This window comes from Bos indicus x Bos taurus, chromosome 5, assembly GCF_003369695.1.
Source record: "Bos indicus x Bos taurus breed Angus x Brahman F1 hybrid chromosome 5, Bos_hybrid_MaternalHap_v2.0, whole genome shotgun sequence".
In the NCBI taxonomy this organism is placed as follows: domain Eukaryota; kingdom Metazoa; phylum Chordata; class Mammalia; order Artiodactyla; family Bovidae; genus Bos; species Bos indicus x Bos taurus.
The window spans coordinates 59293080-59319668 of NC_040080.1; the positions used below are offsets into that span (position 1 = coordinate 59293080).

Below are 26589 nucleotides of genomic sequence, written 5' to 3' on the forward strand. Positions count from 1 at the left end.
TGTTGATTTTTGCTATGGTCTCTTTTGTTTCTTTTGCATTTATTTCTGCTCTAATTTTTAAGATTTCTTTCCTTCTACTAACCCTGGGGTTCTTCATTTCTTCCTTTTCTAGTTGCTTTAGGTGTAGAGTTAGGTTATTTATTTGACTTTTTTCTTGTTTCTTGAGGTGTGCCTGTATTGCTATGAACTTTCCCCTTAGGACTGCTTCTACTGTGTCCCACAGGTTTTGGGTTGTTGTGTTTTCATTTTCATTCATTTCTATGCAAATTTTGATTTCTTTTTTGATTTCTTCTGTGATTTGTTGGTTATTCAGCAGCGTGTTGTTCAGCCTCCATATGTTGGAATTTTTAATAGTTTTTCTCCTGTAATTGAGATCTAATCTTACTGCATTGTGGTCAGAAAAGATGCTTGGAATGATTTCTATTTTTTTTGAATTTACCAAGGCTAGCTTTATGGCCCAGGATGTGATCTATCCTGGAGAAGGTTCCATGTGCACTTGAGAAAAAGGTGAAATTCATTGTTTTGGGATGAAATGTCCTATAGATATCAATTAGGTCTAACTGGTCTATTGTATCGTTTAAAGTTTGTGTTTCCTTGTTAATTTTCTGTTTAGTTGATCTATCCATAGGTGTGAGTGGGGTATTAAAGTCTCCCACTATTATTGTGTTATTGTTAATTTCTCCTTTCATACTTGTTAGCATTTGTCTTACATACTGCGGTGCTCCCGTGTTGGGTGCATATATATTTATAATTGTTATATCTTCTTCTTGGATTGATCCTTTGATCATTATGTAGTGACCTTCTTTGTCTCTTTTCACAGCCTTTGTTTTAAAGTCTATTTTATCTGATATGAGTATTGCTACTCCTGCTTTCTTTTGGTCCCTATTTGCATGGAAAATCTTTTTCCAGCCTTTCACTTTCAGTCTGTATGTGTCCCCTGTTTTGAGGTGGGTCTCCTGTAGACAACATATGTAGGGGTCTTGTTTTTGTATCCATTCAGCCAGTCTTTGTCTTTTGGTTGGGGCATTCAAACCATTTACGTTTAAGGTAATTACTGATAAGTATGATCCCGTTGCCATTTACTTTATTGTTTGGGGTTCGAATTTATACACCATTTTTGTGTTTCCTGTCTAGAGAATATCCTTTAGTATTTGTTGGAGAGCTGGTTTGGTGGTGCAGAATTCTCTCAGCTTTTGCTTGTCTGAGAAGCTTTTGATTTCTCCTTCATACCTGAATGAAATCCTTGCTGGGTACAATAATCTGGGCTGTAGGTTATTTTCTTTCATCATTTTAAGTATGTCTTGCCATTCCCTCCTGGCTTGAAGAGTTTCTATTGAAAGATCAGCTGTTATCCTTATGGGAATTCCTTTGTGTGTTATTTGTTGTTTTTCCCTTGCTGCTTATAATATTTGTTCTTTGTGTTTGATCTTTGTTAATTTGATTAATATGTGTCTTGGGGTGTTTCGCCTTGGGTTTATCCTGTTTGGGATTCTCTGGGTTTCTTGGACTTGGGTGATTATTTCCTTCCCCAGTTTAGGGAAGTTTTCAACTATTATCTCCTCAAGTATTTTCTCATGGTCTTTCTTTTTGTCTTCTTCTTCTGGAACCCCTATGATTCGAATGTTGTAGCGTTTAATATTGTCCTGGAGGTCTCTGAGATTGTCCTCATTTCTTTTAATTCGTTTTTCTTTTATTCTCTCTGATTCATTTATTTCTACCATTCTATCTTCTAATTCACTAATCCTATCTTCTGCCTCTGTTATTCTACTATTTGTTGCCTCCAGAGTGTTTTTAATTTCATTTATTGCATTATTCATTATATATTGACTCTTTTTTATTTCTTCTAGGTCCTTATTAAATCTTTCTTGCATCTTCTCAATCCTTGTCTCCAAGCTATTTATCTGTGATTCCATTTTAATTTCAAGATTTTGGATCAATTTCACTATCATTATTCGGAATTCTTTATCAGGTAGATTCCCTATCTCTTCCTCTTTTGTTTGGTTTGGTGGGCATTTATCCTGTTCCTTTATCTGCTGGCTATTCCTCTGCCTCTTCATCTTGTTTAAATTGCTGAGTTTGGGGTGTCCTTTCTGTATTCTGGCAGTTTGTGGAGTTCTCTTTATTGTGGCTTTTCCTCGCTGTGTGTGGGTTTGTACAGGTGGCTTGTCAAGGTTTCCTGGTTAGGGAAGCTTGTGTCGGTGTTCTGATGGGTGGAGCTGTATTTCTTCTCTTTGTTCAGTCGCGCTGTGGGGAGGGAGGGAGGGATGCTGCAAACAAATAACACTGGCGTGCGCTCGCAGTGCCTCAGCCACACTGGGTCTGCCCCCGCTCACGGCGCGTGTAGCCTCCCTGCCCACACTGCTCGGGCTCTAGGTTGTTCCGCCGGGAACAATCCGAGGATGGCCCTGGGTTGCATGTACCTCCCAGGTCCAAGCCGCTCAGGTTCAGGCACTCGGGTAGTCCTCAGAGGCGCAGACTCAGTTGGGCCTGAGTTTTGTGCTCTTCCCAGGTCCGAGCAGCTCAAGTGATGAGGTGTTTGGCGAGCACCAACGCTGCGACTTATCACCTCCCCGCCACTCGGTTATATGGGTGTAAAACCGGCGCACCTTCTCAGGCAGATGTTAACCGTCCAGACCCCCAAGAAGTTTTAGTTAGCAAAGAAGCCTGCTTACAGTTTTATAGATAATGTCTCTCTGGGGCTGCGATTGCCCCCTTCCGGCTCTGGCTGCCTGTCACCGGAGGGGGAAGGTCTGCAGCCGGCTATCTCTGTTCAATTCTTTGTTCCGTGCGCGGGCCTGGCGGTGTCTTAGGTTGAGGCTGGCTTTTCGCGTGGTAGATATCCCACAGTCTGGTTTGCTAGCCCAAATTATTTCGCTCAGATAGTGCTCAGGGTATTCAGGCCAGATTCTTACTCTAAGCGATGCAGCCCGCGCTGCACCTCCCTGCCCAGCCCCCGCTTGCTAATGGCGCGTGCAGGCGTCTGCGCTGCTTCTCCGCTGGGGGAGTTACCATAGGACTCGCAATCTTCGAGTTTTAATTGTTTATTTATTTTTTCTTCCTGTTATGTTGCCCTCTGTGCTTCCAAAGCTCGGCACAGATTCGGCAGTGAGAAGGTTTCCTGGTGTTTGGAAACTTCTCTCTTTTTAAGACTCCCTTCCCGGGACGGAACTCCATCCCTCCCTCTTTTGTCTCTTTTTTTGTCTTTTATATTTTTTCCTACCTCCTTTCGAAGAGTTGGATTGCTTTTCTGGGTGCCTGATGTCCTCTGCCGGCATTCAGAAGTTGTTTTGTGGAATTTACTCGACGTTTAAATGCTCTTTTGATGAATTTGTGGGGGAGAAAGTGTTCTCCCCGTCCTACTCCTCCACCATCTTCAGAAAACTCGGCAGGTGGATTCTTTACCACTAAGCCACTGGGAAAGCCCCAGATATACTTTTTTTTTTTTTTTTTTTAAGGCATGATTAATATAGGTTAGAACAGACAGAGCTGTTACAAGATTTTCAGCCCTCTGAGACAGACAAGAGCCTTGGCGCTAGAGGCACATAGCTTTGGGTCAACAGTGTCTGTGAGCTCCTGTGAAGTGTAGCAATACTGGTTTCCTAGGAGTTATATGGTAAACAATCTGCCTGCCAGTGTAGGAAATGTAAGAGATGCTGATTCGATCCCTGGATCAGGAAGATCCCCTGGAGAAGGAAATGGCATTCCACTCCAGTACTCTTGCCTGGAAAATTCCATGGGCAGAGGAGCCTGGCAGGCTACAGTCCATGGGGCCACAAAAAGTCAGACACAACTGAGCAACTGAGCACACACATATATACCTCTGACTTACTGGTCTACCTTCTACAATCAGGTCCTCCACTGGCTGGCTTCAGGTTATCCTCCAACCTATTCTTCACCCAGCAGCTAGGGTAATCCTTTGAAACATAAACTGTTCCCTGATCACCTCCTCCCTTTAGGCTGCCCCTACCCAACTCTGCTCTGGTTGCACTGGTCTCCTTGCAGTTCTGGAATATGTCAAGTGTGTCCTGACCTCAGAACCTACAACTCACTGCTCGCTCTGCCTCCACTATGCATGACTCCCTATGCATATTCATGACTCTGCTATGCATATGCATAATACTTACAGTCTAGAGTTAAATACCACCTCCCCAAAGAGACCTTTCCCAATTATTCTATTCAGTACTTAAATAGACACCCCTTCCTTTGCTATTCTTTATCAACAGACCTTATCCACATCTTTATAACACTAATTACAATTACGTACATAAACATAATTCATCATCATGTTTAAGCTTACTATATCCTTGCAGATTTCCTATATAGTTGTTATCAAATACAGATTTCTATAAAATATGTATTGTATTAAATTTTCTAAATATTATAAAAATGTATAAATATTAAATAAATATTAAAATGTTTTATACAATATTTATAATATGATAAATGATATAATATTCATTCCTGTATATGATTTGTTTACTTGTTTATCTCTATCTTCAAGGTTAAGAGTAGGAACTACATCTGTTTTCATCTCCAGTAGTGTCCTAGGACCTCATATGGAGGCTGGCACATGGTAGGTGATCAGATGTCTGTTCTTTCATCAGCAAAAGGAAGAACTGAGTACATAATTGCTTTCTAACATTTCCACTATCAAGTATCCTTTTCATACAAACTACTTTTCAACTAAAGGATTACACTGTGTAAAGAGCTTTGTATAACCAGCTATTTAATTAAATGCCTTTGTGTGAAAGGAATAACATGGCACTAATAATAATTTTTTCAACTATTTTTTAAATAAATGGAATCTGGGTATTCATAAATATTGCCCCAAATTAAATGCACTCACAAGATAGCCTGTTTGAAAATAAATTAAACTTTTTCATCAGTGTCTTGAATATATGTTTAAGTGTCCTTACCAATTCTCATTTTTGTTTTGGCCAACAACATGACGTGAGGAAGATAAATATTTTTCAAAGGCAGTAATGGACTTGCATAGTCAGTGTTTGATGAAGGCAATTCAATTGTTTCTCCAAAAGTTATCATCTGTAAAAGAAACATCATACTAAGTAATTAGCTATTGTGGTCTGCAATAAGAAAAAGAAGAGTAAATTTCTAAATCTTTTGGACAGTAAAGCTTTCTCACCTGTTCTATAAGAATGTTGTGAGACTGAGTCAACAAATACAATTTTTCTATTTTCGAAAAAGGAGTTTCCTTGAATTTCTCAGCTTTTGTTAAATCATCCAGCAAAAGCATGCTTCTCACCAGGGTTAAATGAGATCGAGGAGAAATAAAGTCATGCCCTTCAAGCAACTGTATTACCTCCTATTAAAATAAAATTATTATGTCTGATAGTACCATTTACAATTCACTGAAATAAGAGCTGGCCATATTGACTGCCATACAAGCAGTAACTAATGGAAATTTAAACTCTCTCCTTTTATTCTAACCAGAATCCTTTGGTAAATATCAATGTGAATGAGACTGGCTTCCTACCTGAAGGCTTTTTATGATGTCTGCCTTTAAATGCTTTTCTTGTAGGCCGATAATTACAGCTTGCATCAAGAATTCAGCCTGTAGCTCCCTGTCACCTGCAGCTTTTGCCTCCACACACACTTCATTGATAAGGCTCACGTAATCTGTTATATCGTTTTCTAAAATAAACAAATGCAGTTACTTAAAATGCACCAAGAAAGGAAGAAACTGTATAAGCATAAAATCCTCAAAGTTTATCACAGGAATATTGTATAAAATAGAAGAAAAGGAAGATGCAAAGATGGAAAACAAAACTACATGAAATATTGAAAATAAACATAATTTGAGGGGAAGTACTTTAGAGTATTCAAACGCTGCCAAAGTAATAATGATATTGCATGAAATAATTTAATTTGGGAGATGGGTAGAGATGGGTAAATAGATAGGTTCACACACAGATAACTATTAACCTCTGCCAGCACTAATATTTGTATGTGCCAGGTTGTAGTCTAAGAACCTTAGAAATTTAACCTATTTATCCTGGAAATAATCCTATGAAGTAAGTACCCTATTTCTATTTTACAGAGGAGAAAACTGGGGCATAGGGGGACTAAGTGATTTGGCCAAGATTACACAGCAAGGAAGTGGTGGATAGAGTATTTGAACTCAAGGCAGGGTGGCTCCAGAAACTGCTCTCTGGACCCCTGCACCAGGCTGCCTTCCTAGATGACTCTGAAATCTCATTGCCTGCAATGCATACATCAGTAACATATATGCCATTTTCAGTGATACAAGGGACTGCTGAAAATTATTATCCTCATTTAATATCTCAATTTTTAAAATTCTGGAAACAGATCAAGCTAAGAAGTTATAAAATGTTAATGTTATAATAAAACACATCCCAATAAAACCTCTGTTACCTAAATAAAATTAAATTTTATGAAAGCTTTGATTGAAGAGAGAGGGTATTTGTACCTTTCACGATTCCAATGCCACGAATCTGGGCAACAAATGCAGTCACCAAGGCTAAGCGGCACCTCAACCACAGATGAATGTTGAAATATTCTCGAGAATTTAAGGAAATAGGATCTAAAAAATTGTCGTCTTTACTTTCAGTCGCCTAAACAATATCAAAATGATGATTATCTTTCCACTTAAAAATGTCCAAGTTCTAGCCTAGTGTTAAATATAAGTTAAGGGAAGCATTGATACCATTTAATAGCATTAAATTTTTGATTTTAGAAATTATCCTTTAACATTCTATAAAACATAAAAGATATATAAAAAACAAGTAAAATCACTATTAACACTGATCCTCATTTAAGTGCTTTCTTTTTCTCTGTGTACCCACCGTTGAAAACTAGATTTACAGTCTGAATTTTTCATTGCAAACTATATCATCAGTTTCCATACCTTCAAAAATTTTGTGACCATCATTTTAAAGGCTGAAAAACAATAATACTGGCTAATTATTGAGTGTGCGAGGGGCTGTGCTACATGCTTTATACATATTATCTCACTTAATCCTCCTGACAAGCCAAAGAGCGGTTATTGTTATTCTCTGTTTTTCAGATTTGAGAAGTGAAGCCTGCTGCTACTGCTGCTAAGTCGCTTCAGTCGTGTCCGACTCTGTGCTACCCCACAGACAGCAGCCCACCAGGCTCCCCCGTCCCTGGGATTCTCCAGGCAAGAACACTGGAGTGGGTTGCCATTTCCTTCTCCAATGCATGAAAGTGAAAAGTGAAAGTGAAGTCGCTCAGTCGTGTCCGACTCCTAGCCTAGGGAGGCTAACTATTTGCTTAAACCCCATCATATTCTGGCAGAGGATTCACACTTGTGTCTTTCTGAATTTAGAGCCCACAGTCTTAACTGACTAAGTTATATTGCTAGGTGCTGCTCACATCCCGAACATATTTTATGACTTACTATCCTTCTTGTTTCACTTTACAAAGGAAATGACCAATGGGAGGGAGGTGACAAAGGAACTCTTCCAGAGCTATCAATCTCAGACACTTCATCTAGAACAATGCCTCTTTGTTCCAGGAATTTCCTGCTATGCATCTCTGACAGTTCACCATCTCCAGACAGTCAGCAACATCTGTTATCAAGGAGCTGTGACCTGGACTTGATGGGGGTTAAAGTGACTGACAGGTGAGGTGCAGACGAGGAGAGGGTGAGCTATTCCTGGGACCAGAGTAAGAAGGGAACAGAGAACCAGGGAGAGGATCATGATTAGAATGAGGGATCTACTACTTAGATTAGATTTACAGGAAAAAATACCTATCTATGTACCTTTATCTTGGCCTACATGCCTGTTACTATCGAAAAGCCAAGTCATGCTTAATCTAAATCAGGGCTTCTCAACCTCAGCATGACTGACATTTTGGGCCAGATACTTGTTGTGGGGGAAGTGTCCTGTGTGTTACAGGATGTTGAACAACATCCCTGGGTTCTACCCAGTAGTTGTCATTAGCACTGCCTCTAGTTAGAACAACCGAAATGTCTCTAGGCACTGCAAATGTCCCCTGGGAGGCAAAATCGCCTCCAACTGACAACCACCACTCTAAGTAAATTTTCAGAATCAGATTGCTTTTTAGCATACATATTGCTTTTAATATAGTAAGAAATGAGTCAATTAGTTTTATTTTGTAAAGACTTAGATAGCAGCAATTTTATTAGTAAAGCTTAAGCTTTATTTTATTCATTTTAAAATGAGCAAGGGTTTAGTGTACTGAATCTTTATATTTTAATCCTAAACAACCCTGTATTATTAAATTACTTGGTCTAATTGAAGTCCATAAAATTTCAAAGAACGTGAGATACCAGTTGCCATATAGATTTGAGAGCTGAAGTGCAGAAGAATCTAATTGTGAGAAATTCAAGATGGGAAACAGCACACATGTCACACTGGTAATGCTAAAGAAGAAATATAATCGAAAGTGAAATGAAGACCAAGTATTGTGAAACAAGTTCATTTACTGGTGACACCAGATCTAGAAGACTAGAATGATATATCTGGTAGGACTCCAGTCACTATTACATCCAATTCCATAAGTTCCTAAATGAGATTACATAGCTCTTTAAAAAAAATGTTAAGGAACTTGCCCAAGGTATACTGACTAATAAACAGCATCAACATGGGACTTAAACACAGATCTTTTTATTCTGAACTCAATTTTTCAGTACTTTACCCCTTTGTTTCATTTAAATAATGAGACAATGTCCTAGTATGCCAATAATTATTCCATAATAAGTATTATAAGGATAAACATTAAATTCATACATACATAACTTTCTGAAGAGGTGCAATTCTCTGAGTCATCTTCTACTACTTTCTTTTTAAAAAGTTTTGAATCCTGGAGAAGTTTAAGTGTGGAAAATACTATCGCAGCACTAAAATAGAGAATATAATTTAAACATTATTAGTATTACACTTGTGGCATTTGTACCTTATTTCCTAAGTCTCTTCCTCCAAAAAACCCTCCCCATATTGCCACCCCCACCCCAATTAGGTGCCCTGTCTGTGTGCCCTAGTGTGGTCTTAACCACAAGATGGTACCTAGCACATTATTTAACTGCCTGCAAACCCCTGTATAGTCTCACCTAATTTTATCTTATTCCTTGCTGAAAACCAGCATCTAGTGGCTCAGACACAATAGAAGTTAAAAAATATTTTTAAATGAAAAGTGTGAACAAAAGAATGAATGTTTCCATGATCTAAAACAAAATTTACTCACACATTCATTAATAAAATGAGCACAGATGTATTTTCCATACATCAGAATATGGTTCTCTGGGGTTATTTGATGCCATAAAACTGTGTTGCTTAATGCTATGCACTTGGAAAATCTTAAGGAAAATTTTTGCTCAATCAGTATCTAGCAGTGCCAAGAGGTAAAGGTACTTAATGAAGAAAATAGAAGCCAGGAGAGAGGACTCTTCTCACTTCCTGTTGCCCGGGATGTAAGTTTTTCTTCACTTTAATCCATCCCATCCTCTTTCCCTGTATGATGATATACATATAACTGATGTCACACTTTTTCAAAATATTTTAATAATATATGTCAACAGGCCTTCTCATTGGAAAATCTAGACCAAAACAAAATTCAAATGCAGAATAATCTACCTGACAATGCTTGTTGTTATGCTACTTTATACACAGAAAGATTGGCTGAAAGCCAAATGGACAATATATCCATTTATCTAACTGATCACTTGATATCTCCACTTGAACAGTAAATAACAATCGCATTTAAGAGGTGTTATGAGCTAAACTGTGTTGAGGTCCTAACCCTCTGTGCCTCAGCATGCATTCTGACCTGGAAATAGAGTCTTGACAGAGGTAACCAAGCTAAAATAAGGTCATTGGGGTGGACCCTATGCATGTGCTACATGCTGTGCTAAGTCGCTTCATTGTGTTTGACTTTTTGCGACCCTATGGACTATAGACTGCCAGGCTCCTCTATCCATGGGATTCTCCAGACAAGAATACTAGAGACAGTTGCCATTTCCTTCTCCAGGGGATCTTCCTGACCCAGGAATCGAACCTGTGTCTCTTACGTCACCTGCATTGGCAGCTGTGTTACCTGGAAACCACTAGTGTTACCTGGAAAGCCCCATTCCAATATAACCAGTGTCCTTACAAATGGGGGGAATTTGGACAGAAAGACAGACATGGACAGAGAAACAGACATGCCCAGAGGGAAGCTGATGTGAAGACACATGGGGAGAAGGCAGCCCATGACTGGAGTGATGCACCTCTCCATCACGCATAATGCAGAACACCGAAGATCGCTGACAAGCAACAAGAGGTGAGGAAGGGCTCCCTCCAGAGCTGTCAAAAAGAGCGGGGTCCTGCCAACGCCCTGATTTTTGGACAGTCAGCCTCCAGAACTGTGAGACTATAAAATCCTGTTGTTTTAAGACACAGTCTTGGGTACTCTGTTATGTTAGCCCTAGGAAACATGTTGTTTAGTCGCCCAGTCATGCCCAACTCTTTGTGACCCCATGGACTGCAGCACGCCAGGCCTCGCTGTCCCTCACCCACCATCTCCCGGGGTTTGTCCAAATCCACATTTGTTGCATTGGTGATGCTGTCCAGCCATCTCATCCTCTGACGCCCTCTGCTCCTTCTGCCCTTGGGAGGAGGGAATAGCAAATCTGCCCACTGGAGGAGGAAATGGCAAACCACCCCAGTACACATGTCGTGAGAACCTCATGAACTGTTTAGAAGGCCTAGGAAACTAGGATGGATTAAAAGCAGAGCCCCTCCACCTCCTTCTCCCTTCCACCTCCTCCACCAAACCTACTCCTCCTTCTTGTTCTCTACCCCAGATCAAGAGCCCAGTATCACCACTGCTTCCCCTTTGCCTCCCGCTCCATGTTCAATCTGTCAACAAGTTCTGTCGGCTTCACCTTCAAATCTGGATACTATCCAGCAGCTCCTTCCTTCCTTCACTGCTACTGCTAATGCCTCCATCCAAGCCACCAACATCTCCAGGCCAGACAGCTGTGGGAACTTCCTGGCCAGTTTGTCTGATATGGCTCCCACCCCTGTGGTCCTGGTTCCTACTCTGGTCACATCGATCTCTCTTCAAGATGTAAATCAGATCATGTCATTTCCCCAGTCCTCCTTCCAGAAGCCTCCCTGGCTGTGGCCAGTACACCATCTCCTTTGGGTGAGGTTTCTGGCCAAGAAACCAGCTTCATCAGGGTCCAGGGATACTTCTAAGAAGGTATAGTCTCTGTGTATAGGCCCCCAAGGTATGTACATATGCTCAGATCTTCATTACATTTTAAAGCCTTTTTTTTTTTTGGTATGCATCCACGTGTTGTATTAAAAGATATCCTCTGTCTCGTCTTCCCTCAATCTTTTTTTAAAATGGTAACTGGTATTTACTGTGTTTACCACCTGCCAGGTGCTATGTTAAGTGCTTTCTGTGAATTAATTGACTTAATCCCCACCACAAACCTACAAAGTATGTATTATTATCATCCCTATTTGATAGATGAGTTAATTGAGACCCAGAAATGACTTGCCTAAGGTGACTCATGGAGAAGGAAATGGCAACCCACTCCAGTGTTCTTGCCTGGAGAATCCCAGGGACGGGGGAGCCTGGTGGGCTTCCGTCTATGGGGTCGCACAGAGTCGGACATGACTGAAGCGACTTAGCAGCAGCAGCAGCAAGGTGACTCAATGGGCATGAGTTTGAGCAAACTCCAGGAGATAGACAGGGAAGGCTGGCATGCGGTAGTCCAGAGAGTCACAGAGAGTCACACACGACTGAGCCACTGAACAACAACAAAGGTGACTTGGGTAGAAAGGGGAGGCAGGATCAGAACCCAGGCCACTGGCGCCTGCCGCATTCTCAGATTCATCCTTCTTCTATAATGTGGCCTTTTCCTTTTTACAATTCTAACACACTGCGTTTTGTTTATCCTGGCACAGGGTTACTTGGTCCCACATTTATATTACTATCTAATTATTGTTAACTGTACCTTGCACGATATAAAAGGCCCTCTTTGTTCAGCTTTTTAATGTCTTTTGCCTTCATTCTACTCAGTAAGCTTCATTAAATGGGGTTATCTTAAGGATATTAAATGAGGTACTTAGTCTTTTATATGCTCAAAAATATGTATTGAGCACCTGCTATAGGCCAGAAGCAAATGTAGGGGTTATGGATACAGTACCTGACCTCACGGAGTTGACATTCTATTGAGAGCAGGATGCTCTCAGCAAACAGGAATGCTCAGCAAACAGACAGTATTCAGTGCTTCCTTGCTATAATCCTCCTAGCTGTCATTATTGTATAAAGTTGGACAGGGAAAATGCAAGGACTAAATTGATTTTTTTTCTGAGTTGTTAACCAGCATCAAAGCTTTTCAGCCATTACTGAATTTCAAACTCTCAGGATTTTACTCCGTCATTAAACTGGTTTAGATACTTGTATTTTCTAAAATATGGCTTGTGATGATCTAAACTTACTATTTAAAAGAAAATTAAAATCAAACAAGCAAGCAAGAAACAAACAAACAAACAAAAGTATAATGTTTATGGGGTTTGCATACAGGTACAGAATCTCCTCTCCCCTACACCCTTCCTCCCTGCAGGCTACATACACATTTCTAATGCACTTTGTTTATTCAGTAGCTTCAGAGTTAGCACAGGATAGCAACTAGAGACCTTGGAAGAAGAAAACAGTACTTATCTCACTCTTCTGATCTGAAGGCCTAATTCTGATTTCAAGAGAAATGAGATACAGGGTTTGGAATCTTGCAAACCCCAAAACTTAGTGAATAAAATATAAACGTACTGGTATGTCTTAATCCACGTGGTACTGCTTAGTTGCACAATGGAAAACTTCTAGTTTCTCCTCTGCACTAGGCAGACAGAAAGTGTAAGAGGATTACTGACTATAAACAGTCTGAATCCCAACAGAAGGACATTTCATTCTGACACAAAATTAAAAGGCTCAAATGTTATCCGACTTAGACAATAAATTAAATACAAAGGAGAACAGAAAGGAACATTTAAAAAAAAAGAAGACAAGATTCTGAAATAGAGAGGCAGCCCTGAAAGGAGTAGAAATACTGTTTGCGTAACTTTGATCCCATTTATTTCTTATTAACATTCATGACAAACATGGTCAGTTTGTTCTCATAAAATCTATGTGGCTCACTCCACCTGTCACCCAAGGGAACGTGCCTTTCAATTTCCTTGACACATAATTTTATTAGAAGAATCATGAAATGTCAAGCTAACCATCATTTGGAAAAGGGACTGTCCAACACTCTCAGCAGTGCCCAAACAGAAGCTCACAGAGGGTGAAGTTCACCTGCAAAAACACATTCATCCTGACAGTAGGCTTTCCCAAGTGACAATGCTGTCACTAACAGCCAGCAGTGGCAAAGTTTTTGCAGGTTTTGTCCCAAGGGCCTGGCTCATGGACTTAAAATTGGTGCGATTCTGGTATACTTGCATATTATTTGCATACATCTATCTGGTTGTCAAATTAAAGTTCTGTTGTGACATTCCTTTCTATGCTATTTTTTAATGTTTAGTTTCTCACTTCATTCTTCTTCACTAAAAAAAAAAAAAAAATCACTCTTATCCTCCACACTAAAAGGGTATATATAAGACATGTAGAGAGCAGGGCAAACAAAGAAAGTAAGAGACAAGAACTATTTTCCACAGTTGCTATTGCTCTCTGAGACACAGTTTGGAAAAAACAGTTCCATTTGCCACCATGGGAAATCATATGTTCATTATTTTCCATATATAGATATACATATATATTCTATATAGTGATAACACACAAAATCATATATATAATACACATTAAGATACATAAATATTTTCTAAATATATATTTACATATTATATATTCAAATCATTTATTTTCTATAGGAAATAATATAGTAAAAGTTCCTTTGTCTTCAAACTTCAGTGGGGAAAATGGTGTATTATTATGCCGTCTCTGGGGCTGCACAGAGTCGGACACGACTGAAGCTACTTAGCAGCAGCAGCAGCACTACTTAGTCGCTCAGTCGTGTCTGACTCTTTGCAATCCTTTGGACTGTAGCCCACCAGGCTCCTCTGTCCATAGAATTTCCCAGGCAAGAATAGTGGGGTGGGTTGCCATTTCTTCCACCAGGGGATCTTAGCACCCCAGGGATCGAAGCCATGTCTCCTGTGTCTCCTGCATTGCAGGCCAATTCTTTACCCTCTGAGCCATGTAAGCCTATTTTAACCAACTACCAGTATAGTTTAAAGATAGTTACAAATGTGACAATACTTTAACCCAGTGGGTCCCAAGTTTTTTTTAATCTCAACACCCATTTACATTCTTAAAAATTATTGAGAACTATCAAAGAGCTCTATCAATATTTACCATATTGGAAATTAAATTGAGTCATGTTTAAATTCATTAACATTTACTAATTCATTTAAAAATAAAAACTCATTAATTTTAATATAAATAATGTATTTTATGGAAAATATATTTTCAAAAACAAAAAATAGTGAGAAAGATGCCACTGTTTTTGCATTCTGCAAATCTCTTTAATATCTGACTTGAAAAGAGAAAATCTGCTGAATAGAAGACTAGTCAGTCTGTTCTGACATAATGTTTGGTTGAAGTACAGAAGACTTTGCCTCACACAGATAGTGACTAGACATGGGAGGAGTATTTTAAGAGCCTCTTCGGATAATTGTCAATATTCCTCCTTGATACTATACCAACATGTGACAAATGATATGCTTAGTTGCTCAATCATGTCAGACTCTTTGTGCCCCCATGAATGGTAGCCCGCCAGGCTCCTCTGTTCATGGGGATTTTCCAAGCAAGAATACTGGAGTGCATTGCTGTGCCCTCCTTCAGGGGATCTTCCCAACACAGGGATCGAAGCCAGGCCTCCCACATTGCAGGCAGATTCTTGTCTGAGCCACCAGGGAAGCCCAACAAATTATAGTTTCTTAAGTTTGTTGTTACGTGAAATGTAATACCATCCACTGATGCGCTTTTCCTACTCAGTTACATGAAAACCTAATGGTCTTTCTTGTTAACCAGGATTTGGGAACATCATATGTGGTCATTTAGAAAACATAAGCTCCCTGAATTATACAGATCCTCTTGATGTTGAAGCATTTCATTATACAATTTTTAAAAAGCAATGCCCATTAATGTCACCACCAGTCTCATCCAAAAAATCTAAGCATTTGAAAACTGTCAAACTCATGATGGCAAATACAAATTTTCCAAAACTCCAGTTTTCTCATGCAAGTTTAGATTTTATCACTGGCAACAAAAACAATTAGTTGTTTTCCTAGAAATGGCATGTTCATTTCACTCATTTTCAACAAAATGCCTGTCAAATACCCAAGTCTGAATAATCATGGTTTTTCAGTTGTTTTTATAAACAAAAATGTTGTTCCATGAGAAAAACAGCTTATCCAGCTCTCAATTCATCCACATGCATTCTCTTCCTCAAGACAGCCATCAGACTATGCTACGCAGTGAAAGTGCTTGAGGTACACTTCCCACTTAATATATTCCCACAGATTATTACAAATTTATTTAAGAATAGGTATTTATGAATGTAACAGATTCTACTGCTTCAGCAAAAGCATTCTTAAAGTGAATCTGCCTTTTTTTTTTTTTTAATCGCAAGCACACAGCAGTGAAGAACAGAAGGACAACTAGTTTGCTTTGGTGTCACTGCTTTGATTCATGGTGAGCTGATGGAAGTTGCAAATAACAACACACAGAAAAGGCAAAAAAATCTTCATTTTATAAACTATTATACACATAGTTTACTATGTTATAAACTACTATAAAAATAGTTCTAACCTCACAGACCTCCCTGAAAGAGTCTCAGAACATCCAAAGATCTGCAGACCACATTTGAAAATCACTGCCCCAAACAGACTTTATGGATTTTCATCGCTGCTTAGAAACCACAAAAATTTATAAATTCCCCCAAACCTGTACTGTCTCCAACATAAAATCAAATTTAGATGTGGACTCAGTAGAGCCCAGCGAGCTTACAGTCTATGAGGTTGCAATTTAGCAATTGAACAACACCAACCATGGAAAAGCCTTCAATCAAGGCAATAGTGAGATGATTGTATGTTACCAATCTAAGTACAAGCAAAGGGGGGGTTCTGCTGAACTGACTTCCCCTTTGTGAAGGCTGCAGGAATACTTCTCCTGTTTAAAGAGAATGTCCATCTAAAAAAATTAAGTCCCTTTCCAAATTCTGGACCCAATGCATAGAACCTAATGCACAGAATTTCAGTATACTGAGAAAGGAGAGGAAAAAAATTGTTTCCATCTAATTTTATCATTTCTTCTTTTCATTCAATGATATTTTTCAGTTCTAAAATCTCTAGTTTTTTTCCCCTAAATTCACCTATTTCTTTTATAATCTTGTCTCATTCTCATCCATCCTTCACATCTTTGAACAGTTCATTTCTTGGGCTGCAAAGTCTGCCATTTATTGTCTGCTCTCTTCTGAGGATGTTTCTTCATTTGGTTTATGATATTTGCCTCTGTGTTAGCTTTACCGGCAGTTATTTTCCATGGGAGTCCTGCATTTCCTAAGTTAATCTCTATGAGACAACTTTGGCTTTGTCTTTGCTCCAGCTTTGTGATGTCAAGGCCAGTTTCAAAGTTAATATCTTAAGGTTTCTGCCTCTCACTGTCAGTGCCAGTTTGGACCCTGCACTTGCCAAAAGCATCCATCTGAGGAACTTATTTGTCTTGGGCTACTCTTTTTCCAACTATACTCAGCGCAGGCAGAAAGCAGGTTCCTGGCTAGTCCCCAGAGACCTTTCTGAAATCCCAACCTAGGGGATAATTTTATTCTGTATTAGAGAAACAGAGAAGACTGGACTGGGATCCTACCCTACTGTGTACAAATTATATCAGAGCATCGAATTCACTCTCTCTACTGGGTCATTTTCATCAGTATATAATACTGATATTATCAGTGTATATCAGTATATAATACTGATATACAGTATATAATACATTATTGTTGCTCTTATCTCAAAAAAACTTGTCTTGATCCTACTTCTACCAACTTTACCCTATTCCTCTAACTTCCCTTTACATGAAAATTCCTCAAAAGAATCATCTTTACTTGCTCATTCCAATTTCTCTCCTCCCGTGTTATCATAAAACCACTCTAAACATGCTCTTTCCCCATTACCTTCTAAAATTACTCCTGTCAAAGTACAAAATACTGGTGATGTCCACATTTATAAATCATCCAATTGCCAATTCTATGTTCTCATCTCAATCTACCTGGAGCTCTTGGCACAGCTGATCGCTCTATTCTCCTTGACACACTTTCTTTACGTGGCTTTCCGGATTTCATAATCTCTTGGGTTTTTTTTTTTTTTTTTTCTTTTACTAGTCATTTCTTCTCAGTTTCCTTGGCTGGTTCCTCGTTTTCTCCCCAATCTTTTACCATGCCCAACCCTCAGTCCTTGGTCTTTTTCTTTCATTCATCTACTCACACTCCTTAAGGAATCTCATTCTTTATAAAGGCTTTAAGGGACTTCCCTGGTGGTCCAGTAACTAAGATTCTGCTGCATTCCCAATGCAGGGGGCCCAGGTTCAATTCCTGGTCAGGGAACTAGATCCTACATGCCCCATGCCACAGCTAAGACCTGGGGCACCCAAACAAATAAATAAATACACATTTTAAAAAACAGAGGCTTTAAATACTATCTATATTCTAAAGACTCCAAGAATATTTGATATTGCCAATTGTATCTCAAAGGGACATCTCAATCTAAACACATACAAAATGTAACTTTAGGTCTTTCCCCTAAATAAGCTGCACCTCTGCAGTCTTCCCCATTTTGGTGAGGGACAATTTCTTTTGTAACTCTTCTCTCTTTCTCACTACTCTACAGCTAATGCATCAGCAGATTCTAACGGTTCTACTTTCAAAATATACCCAGAATCCAATGGCTTATCACCATCCTCAGTGCTACCACCCTTTTCAGAGCCACTAACATCTTTCTTTTTATAACAGCTTCCCCAGCTGATCTCTCTGCTTTCAAACCCTTTCTCTCCTACAATCAATTCTCCACCTAACAACTGGAGTCATCCCTTGGAAGTGAAAATCAGATCATGTCATTCTTCTGCTCAAAACAATATAATGACTCCCTAGTTCTCTCAGAGGAATAGCCAGAATCTTCACCCTGGCCACAAGATCCCTTATGATCTGCCTCCCCCACCAAGTACATCTTTGAGGATCTCTGAAAACTCTCACTTGCTCCATTCTAGCCTCAAGAGACCCTGTGCTATCCCTCAAACGTGTATTAGGCATGTTCCCACAGCCTGCAACACTCTGTCTACAAGTATTTGCATGGACAACCCCCGTATTTATTTGTTCAGATGTCACCTCATCATAAAGTCTACCCTGACCACACCAGATTTGGGTTATATGTCAACACTGATGCCAAGCACATCAAGAAGACTACGAAGAGGATGATTACTTCCATAGGGAAACTATCCAGGAAGAGCACAGCAGCCTCCCAAACAGGTTGAAAATGTCTAAAGAGGAAAGAGAAAGGTAACTGACTGGGCTTTATGGTGGTTAACGGGCGGTGCTGGGTTAAGGTTTCCCACATGTGGGTCAGGGTCTGTGTGGTTTAGACTTCCCACCAGCACCAAAGGAGGGGGCGACTAGGCTTTCTTCTCTGCTTGTCTGGGCATGGGGCACGAGAAGGGGGAGTGGGAGCAGTCAGTTAATGAACATCTAAGTGGAGCTTGTCTGGGCATGGGGCACGAGAAGGGGGAGTGGGAGCAGTCAGTTAATGAACATCTAAGTGGAGCTTGTCTGGGCATGGGGCACGAGAAGGGGGAGTGGGAGCAGTCAGTTAATGAACATCTAAGTGGAGCTTGTCTGGGCATGGGGCACGAGAAGGGGGAGTGGGAGCAGTCAGTTAATGAACATCTAAGTGGAGTCATTCTCTTTACTCCAATAGCACAATTTTAAAAGGATAACCTTCCTCCTCCTCCTGCCTTCAGATATTCTCCGTAACACTTATTTTTGGCCACACTATACAGTTTACCTAACTGTTAGGTTTACAGTTTATCGTCAGCCTGCTTATCTTCTATTAGATTATAAACTCTATGAGGGTAGGATTTTTGTCAATATTGTTATGTACTTTTTGTCTACTGGGATACAGAACTTAGGACGGTGCCTAGCATATTGTAGATGCCCCTAAATTATTTTTTGAATGAATGAATGTTAATATAAGAAATTTGCTCATTATTCAAAACATCACTATTGAAAGTATACTAATGATAGAGGTGATTATCATAACTGATATGGGAAGCTCTTTAAAGTATATTTCTATATTATTCAATATTAAAAAATCATTGAGAAGTATTTTAACCGTCTATGAGCTTTTGAATACAGAAACTGTATTCTATTCATCTTTGTATCCTCAGTGTCTAGAACAGAGCCCTACAGCAAGGTACTCAGCAGATGAAAGAAAGTGAAAAGTGATCTAACTTAGGTTTCCCACACTACAGACAGGTGGGAGAAGCCCCCGGTGGCACTAGTGGTAAAGAACACGCCTGCCAATGCAGGAGACGTAAGGGATGTTGTTACAATCCCTGGGTCGGGAAGATCCCCTGGAGAAGCACATGACAACCCACTCTAGTCTTCTTGCCTGGACAGTCCCACGGACAGAGGAGCCTTGCAAGCTACAGTCCATAGGGTTACAAAGAATCAGACACGACTGAAGCGACTTAGCAATGTCAACAGATACTGATCACTATAAATGAATCAATCAATGAACAGATGAAAGGAAAAATCTGACATTAGCAATTGCATCACATTTAAAAAATCTGCCACTTACAACAGTTTATTCAATGATTCAGCACAGCATAGTTCATAGTAACTTTTTTAAAATAGAGTTAATTTTTAATATTGTTATTGGTTGGAAAAAATACTCCACAGGTGTAATTTGTAAAAAGCTATAAGGAATTTAGATTCTGCCTTTTAAAAAAATAGATTAATTCTGAAAAGGAGAGATCTGTGAATTTGCTAATGTTTGACATAAAACATCCGAGCTATGTGCTTTAATAAACCAACTCATTTGTTGAGGACTATAGTTTTAAGTGTAGTAACATGTGAAAAAAAAAACCCTGAATCCTAAGTCTGCTCTATTAATCTAGGAATTTTTGAAGCTTACATAAAATTGAGATATATTGAACAAATCAGGGTGAGGAAGAAATCATGTGTGCAGATACTCGCCTGTATGCTGCCCGGTGTCTCTGCAGGGCAATGGCAGCCAGCTGCAGTCTGACCTCCACTACAATCTCCAGTTCGCCAGCAGAACACTGAGAGAGGTCCTTATGGCTTAGATGGTCCATCTCCGACAGAAGGGTGTTGAGTCTGTCTTCAGCTTCTGTCAGTAAAATTGACTAAAGAAAGAATACCACGCAGTTACCCAAGTCCAGACATAATACAAACCATGTCTCATCCTTACTCAGCAAGCATTTTTTACGTACTAAAAAGTAACAATGAATGGAAGAGCAAAAAGGAAATCTGAACAAAAGCATCAGAGAAGAGAGCTCAGTGAACAGGAAAAGTTAGCAGAGAATGAAAAGGGCAGTAATGGCAGGAATAAGGTGCAGGACAGTGGCCCTTTACTGCACACACAGCTGATGCCCATACTTGCTTATTCACAGAAGCTGTGTTCTAGAAAGTTCCTGCCAACACTGAGTCAGTGAATGCTGAAGCATTACTCCTAGGGGAAATACAGGGATAGGTTCCTACAAGCCTCTGGTCACACCATTTTTTGTCAGCTGATCAATATGTAATCTTGTTTAATGTGTGTCTATGTTTAAAGACATATAATTGAATATATAATGTAGATTCATTATCCCTGAACTCACAGCCAGGAGCTCTATAATTCATGCCTGACTGAAGCTTGTCTAACATACACATGTTCTCCAAAAGGCTCATCACGGCCTTCTTGAACTTAGGATTACTAGACAGCACTTCAGCTTTATGCTTAGGGGCCATTTCAAATAATGAAATGACAAAACCCCCACAAAAATGTGAAAAGTTTGGCAATAAATATACCATGAAAAGGGATACTTGTTTATAGTATGAGAGTGGAAACAAAAAGTCACCATCGTGTTGTTCAACTTGGCTGAGAATGTGCATGTCAGAAAAATCCAATTCTTCTATGCTCTGTGCAGGTCCCCAAATGACCACCAAAGAGCCAAGGGTTTTGATTTGGAGGTTACAAGTAACTTTTAGCAGATAAGCAAATCAGCAAATACTGAATCTGTAAACAATAAGGATCAACTGTATTTCAAATTAAACTATGCTCATCTAACTTGTAATGTGAAGATAACAAGATTTTAAGGTGGACAATAAGTACTAATTAGAGAAAAAAGAGAAAGAGCCCAACCAAACTTTCAAGGAACAGGTCTCTGAAGACTTCTTTGTATAGGGCAGTAAATATTATATAAGGACTAGGGTAATTTAGTATAATGGTTAAGAACATGATCTGTATTTTATCAATTACATGGCACTAGTGAATTTCTTACTGTCTAAGCCTCAATTTATTCATCGTTCAGCACAATATAGTTCAAAAATGATTAACAGGTACATCACGGAGTTGTGAGAATTAAATATAATGCAAAGTGCCTGTCATGTATAATAGTAAGTACCAAATAAATGGTTCTGTTGTTGTCGCTGTTGTGAATCACTGTTACGATTAGGAGATGCCAAACAGGGTATGGAGAGCTTAGATCCCGTCAAATAATAAATCTTATTTTCCCCACCAACTTACCTGAGTTAAAAGGTCAAAGTCTGACACCACTCAGCATCTGCTTTTTTCATGGGGAGTAGACCCATCTCTGGCCCCAACCCATGCTTGGGAAAGAAAAGCTAACAGATTTCCCAACAGTAAGCACAAACGTGAAGGTTGGCCTGGCCAGGGCCTAAGAGTGGGCATTGTGGTAACTGATTCACTATGATTTGAGAATTTTTTTTTTTAAACTTACCTTTAGTGTGCTAAGAGCAAAGTTCTCTTTCAATTTTGTCAGATGACAAAGTGAGCCTCCCTCATCCTTTAAACACATCTCTACAAAACACAACATTTTAGAAGAACTACATATATCTATGGTTAGCTTAAATGTGAATTCTAATTTATAAAACTTATCATTAGTTGGAAAATTTAATGTTTAAAAATCAACCACAATGATAATTAGAAATATATTGCTATATACAATGGTCCTCAAATATCATACTCTATAGAAGACTACGGCTGATTCTTAAAACAAATTGTGTGTGTGTGTGTGTGTGTGTGTCAGTCACTCAGTTGTGTCCAACTCTATGACCCCATGGAGTAGCCCACCAGGCTCCTTTGTCCAAGGGATTCTCCAGGCAAGAACACTGGAGAATGTTGCCATTTCCTTCTCCAAGACAATTCTGAAAGGATCTTTCATATGTTTGTTGATGCCATTCAAGTTAATCAATCACTGATACAAAGTAGTGGTTCCTCACCTGTGACCCTATATGGTTCTCAAAGTATTCTGAGACTTCTAGATGTTTATAATATCTCAGTAAGATCTCCTTGGAGGTGTCAGTACTGCTGATCTGCACCAGCCCCTCACTCTAAGACCAGAGAGTGAGACCATTTGGAACAGCACAACCTACACTCCTCAAACATCTTGACATTCCTACCTACGATCCAAAGCCAGCCCTCATTCTGAGCAAGGGAGAACTGAGACAATTTATATCGCAGTCTTTGCCTGCTTTAGTAAGCCTGGCTTCTAGACTACAAAAGGGAGAAAAATGACAAGTCCTATTTGACTAGGAATTAATGCACAAATGACGCACGTAAAGAGGCTAAGTTTGCCAAGTGGAACAGGGAGTCCTGAATATCATGGAACTGAACACTCTTGACTTCCTCCCTTCTTCCAACTTCAACCTACCTGGCTCTTCTCCTAAATTAGGAGGCTCTGGAGCTAAGGGTCAGCTGAGGATGGAGGGCCCAGAAGAAAGATCTGGGTTGTGGTCTTCTTCCCTAAGGGAAACTGTGAGAGAGACAAGGATAGAAGACAAATGCCTGAAGGTTGGTATGGAGAAACCCCGGGAAGAGTCTGACCCACATCTTCCTCTGGCCCTCTCTGCCTCCTGAGCAGCGGTCCCATGTTGTATTAGGCCCCTCCCTCTTGGGGGCTCTAAGTAACAAACTATGTTTTCACTGGCAGTCAGTTCCTGATCTGTTGGCCTTAAGCGTTTGTGTGAAAGTGTTAGTCGCTCAGTCGTATCCAACTCTGTGATCCCATGGACTGTAACCCGCCAGGCTCCTCTGTCCACAGGATTATCAAGGCAAGAATACTGGAGTGGGTTGCCATTTCCTTCTCCACAGTTGGCCTTACCATACCTGAATAATAATAAAACTTACACTTTAAAACAGAGGTCAATATTATTCTGATACCAAAACTAGACAAAGACATCATAAGAAAAAACTACATAATATATCATATGAATATGGATGCAAAAATCTTTAAGAAAATCCTAGAAAACAATCCAGGAATATATATAAAGATTTTACACCATGACCAGTGGGATTTATCCCAAGAAAGCAAAGATGATTAAACACTCAAAAATCAACCAATACACCCTATTGATAGAATACAAAATAAAAAACATATAATCATCTTAATAGACACAGGAAAAACATTTAATAAAATCCAACACTATATTTAACTTATATGCAGAGTACATCATGCAAAATGCTGGGCTGGATAAAGCACAATCTGGAATCAAGATTGCCAGGAGAAATATCAATAACTTTAGATACACAGATGATACCACCTTTATGGCAGAAAGCGAAGAGAAACTAAAGAGCCACTTGATGAAAGTGAAAGAGGAAAGTGAAAAAGCTGGCTTAAAACTCAACTTTCAAAAACTATGATCGTGGCATCTGGTCCCATCACTTCATGGCAAACAGATGGGTAAACAATGGAAACAGTGACAGACTTATTTTCTTGGGCTCCAAAATCACTCCAGGTGGTGACTGCAGCCATGAAATTAAAAGATGCTTGCTCCTTGGAAGAAAAGCTATGACCAACCTAGACAGCATATTAAAAAGCAGAGACATTGCTGACAAAACTATGGTTTTTCCAGTAGTCATGTGTGGATGTGAGAATCGGACTATAAAGAAAGCTGAATGCTGAAGAATAGATGCTTTTGAACTGTGGTGTTGGAGAAGATTCTTGAGAGTCCCTTGGACTGCAAGGAGATACAACCAGTCCATACTAAAGGAAATCAGTCCTGAATATTCATTGGAAGTACTAATACTGAAGCTGAAACTCCAATACTTTGGCCACCTGATGAGAAGAACTGACTCATTGGAAAAGACCCTGATGCTGGGAAAGATGGAAGGCAGGAGGAGAAGAGGATGACAGAGGATGAGATGGTTGGATGCCATCACTGACTCGATGGGCGTGAGTTTGAGTAAACTCCAGGAGTTGGTATGTTGGGAAGCCTGGTATGCTGCAGTCTATGGGGTCGCAAAGAGTCGGACACAACTGAGTGACTGAACTGAACTGAACTGAACACCCTTTCATAATAAAATCTTACTCAACAACTTAGGAACAGAAGAGAAATTCCTCTACCTGATCAAGGACAGTTAATATCATACTTAGTAGTTAAAAAAAACTATTTTAAGGCAACATTATTACATTTGCAAAATGCTTATATAGTTTTGTATGTATATATGGGCTATAAATTCCATCCATGGATATCTTATCCCATAGAAATATATACTATAATATGGATATGTAGTGCTTCTGCATATCCCTGGATATGGCAGTATCTAGCGATATGCAAATACTCCATATCCTGGAAACAAAATGAACATACAACAAAGGAATGGTTGAATAAATCATGGGATGTTCACAGCATAGAATACCACACAGCCAAGATAGGAGACAAAGCAAAGCAGTTGACTTGGGGTGGCTTAGCAAAGTTTTCTACATAAAAACTGCAAAAAGCAGAAAAATTAAAAATACGTCATCTCTTAAGCAAATGACAAATCTGATTTTGTATGTGCACCTGACCGTTGATCAACATAGAGGTTAGGGGCACTGACCCTCCATGCAGTCAAAAATCCATGTATAATTTATACTCGGTGCTTGGTATAGACAGTCCTCTATATCCACAGTTTAGCATCTGCAGTCAACCAACCACAGATTTGCAGTATTGAAATATTCACTATTGAAAAAATTTAATAAACCAGTGGACCTGCGCAATTCCAACCTGTGTTGTTCCAGGGTCAACTGCACATAATGTAAAAAAAGTAGACATATATGCAGATAAATTGGTGGATATGGCACCTAGACATAAGCACATATGTGTGTCATTAAGTGAACTCAGAGAAAACTATGAAAGAATACCTGCTAGAATGTTTATATGGACTATAGTGGGTAGAGTGGGGAATTGGAAGGGAAAGGAAATAAAAAGAGAAATAAGCAAAAATAAAATAAATCGTTACCTTTCAAGTTTGGAAGATTTGGTTTGCTTTTCTCATTCATAACTCCATGGCCGACTGGTTTCATTGTCTGTTCTGGGACACAATTTATTGTTGCAGCCACATTTATGAAAAAGTATGCTTTAACAACTAAAAACTTATTTAAGAGATGTTGCTGGCTGACTGTAGTCAGAATTACAGGCATTCCTTTATTTATTAAATCATCAAGTGCCTAAAACAATGGAGAAAAAAAAAAGAAAATCAGGAAAAGTAGTAAAATACTGTTCTCAGATATTATTAGCTTCAGTCCTTCTACAGTCCTTATTTGGCACAGGATGAAAGAATGGAGGGCTAGACACGAGGGACTGTAATTGGCAAGTCCATTGAGAGAAACATGATATCACAACAATGCCAGCAGGTCCACAGTACTACTGCCGTTCCTCACCAGTGGGTGACCTGCCCCACAAGGTCAGCCCTGCCACGCAATGAGAGTGAACCTGGTGCTGGCATCGAGGAGGGGACAAAATAGAGCAACTAAAAAAGCTCACCAGCCAGGCATGTTGGCCGCTCTGCTTTAGCTCAAGTGAATTAGGGCTCACAGGTTGGAAGAGGAGGAAGAGCAGGTAGACAAGCAACCCCTTCCCAGCTTAGATTCTGGGTCAATCATGAGAATGCCCAGCTGAGGACTCCCTCAACTTCCTGGCCCCCTCCCTTGCACACAGACACTTCCTTGGCAATTGTTCTAAGTGGTCCCACTTTACATTCCTGACCAAGCCTCAGTGCCACCTGTCATCATCCTACATTTTCCCAGTCCATTCACTCTTGCTCTCTCCTTAGACAACCACTTCATGCCCTTTTTGTTTCTAAATTCTAACACTTCTTCCCCCATGCCCCTCCCAGCAAATAACCGTGCTTCCTCTACTCAAATGAGCAAATTGAAGCAGTCAGAGTAGTGCCCACAGACCCCGCAGCTCCACCTCCCCACGCACCTGCCTCACTGCCCTGCCTTCCTCCCTGCTCCCTAAGGCTGGTGCCGCTACTTAGGTCATCAGTCCCATCCCCACCAGTCTGATAAGCCATTCTCTCC

The 26589-nt window shown here is 39.7% G+C and overlaps 1 protein-coding gene across 10 annotated transcripts in view; it reads right to left on the reverse strand.

Annotated features, from left to right (window-relative positions):
- The window catches only part of CFAP54 (cilia and flagella associated protein 54), a 312031-nt gene that overhangs the window by 89598 nt on the left and 195844 nt on the right, over nt 1-26589 (reverse strand). For all 10 annotated transcript variants that reach the window (XM_027542095.1, XM_027542091.1, XM_027542096.1 and 7 more), the window contains 8 exons: nt 25527-25734; nt 22024-22103; nt 20258-20427; nt 8761-8866; nt 6449-6593; nt 5495-5652; nt 5144-5323; nt 4917-5043 (listed from right to left, as the gene is read on the reverse strand). In XM_027542095.1, coding sequence (XP_027397896.1) covers nt 4917-5043; nt 5144-5323; nt 5495-5652; nt 6449-6593; nt 8761-8866; nt 20258-20427; nt 22024-22103; nt 25527-25734 — 1174 coding nt within the window. The remainder of the gene's footprint in view (nt 1-4916; nt 5044-5143; nt 5324-5494; nt 5653-6448; nt 6594-8760; nt 8867-20257; nt 20428-22023; nt 22104-25526; nt 25735-26589) is intronic.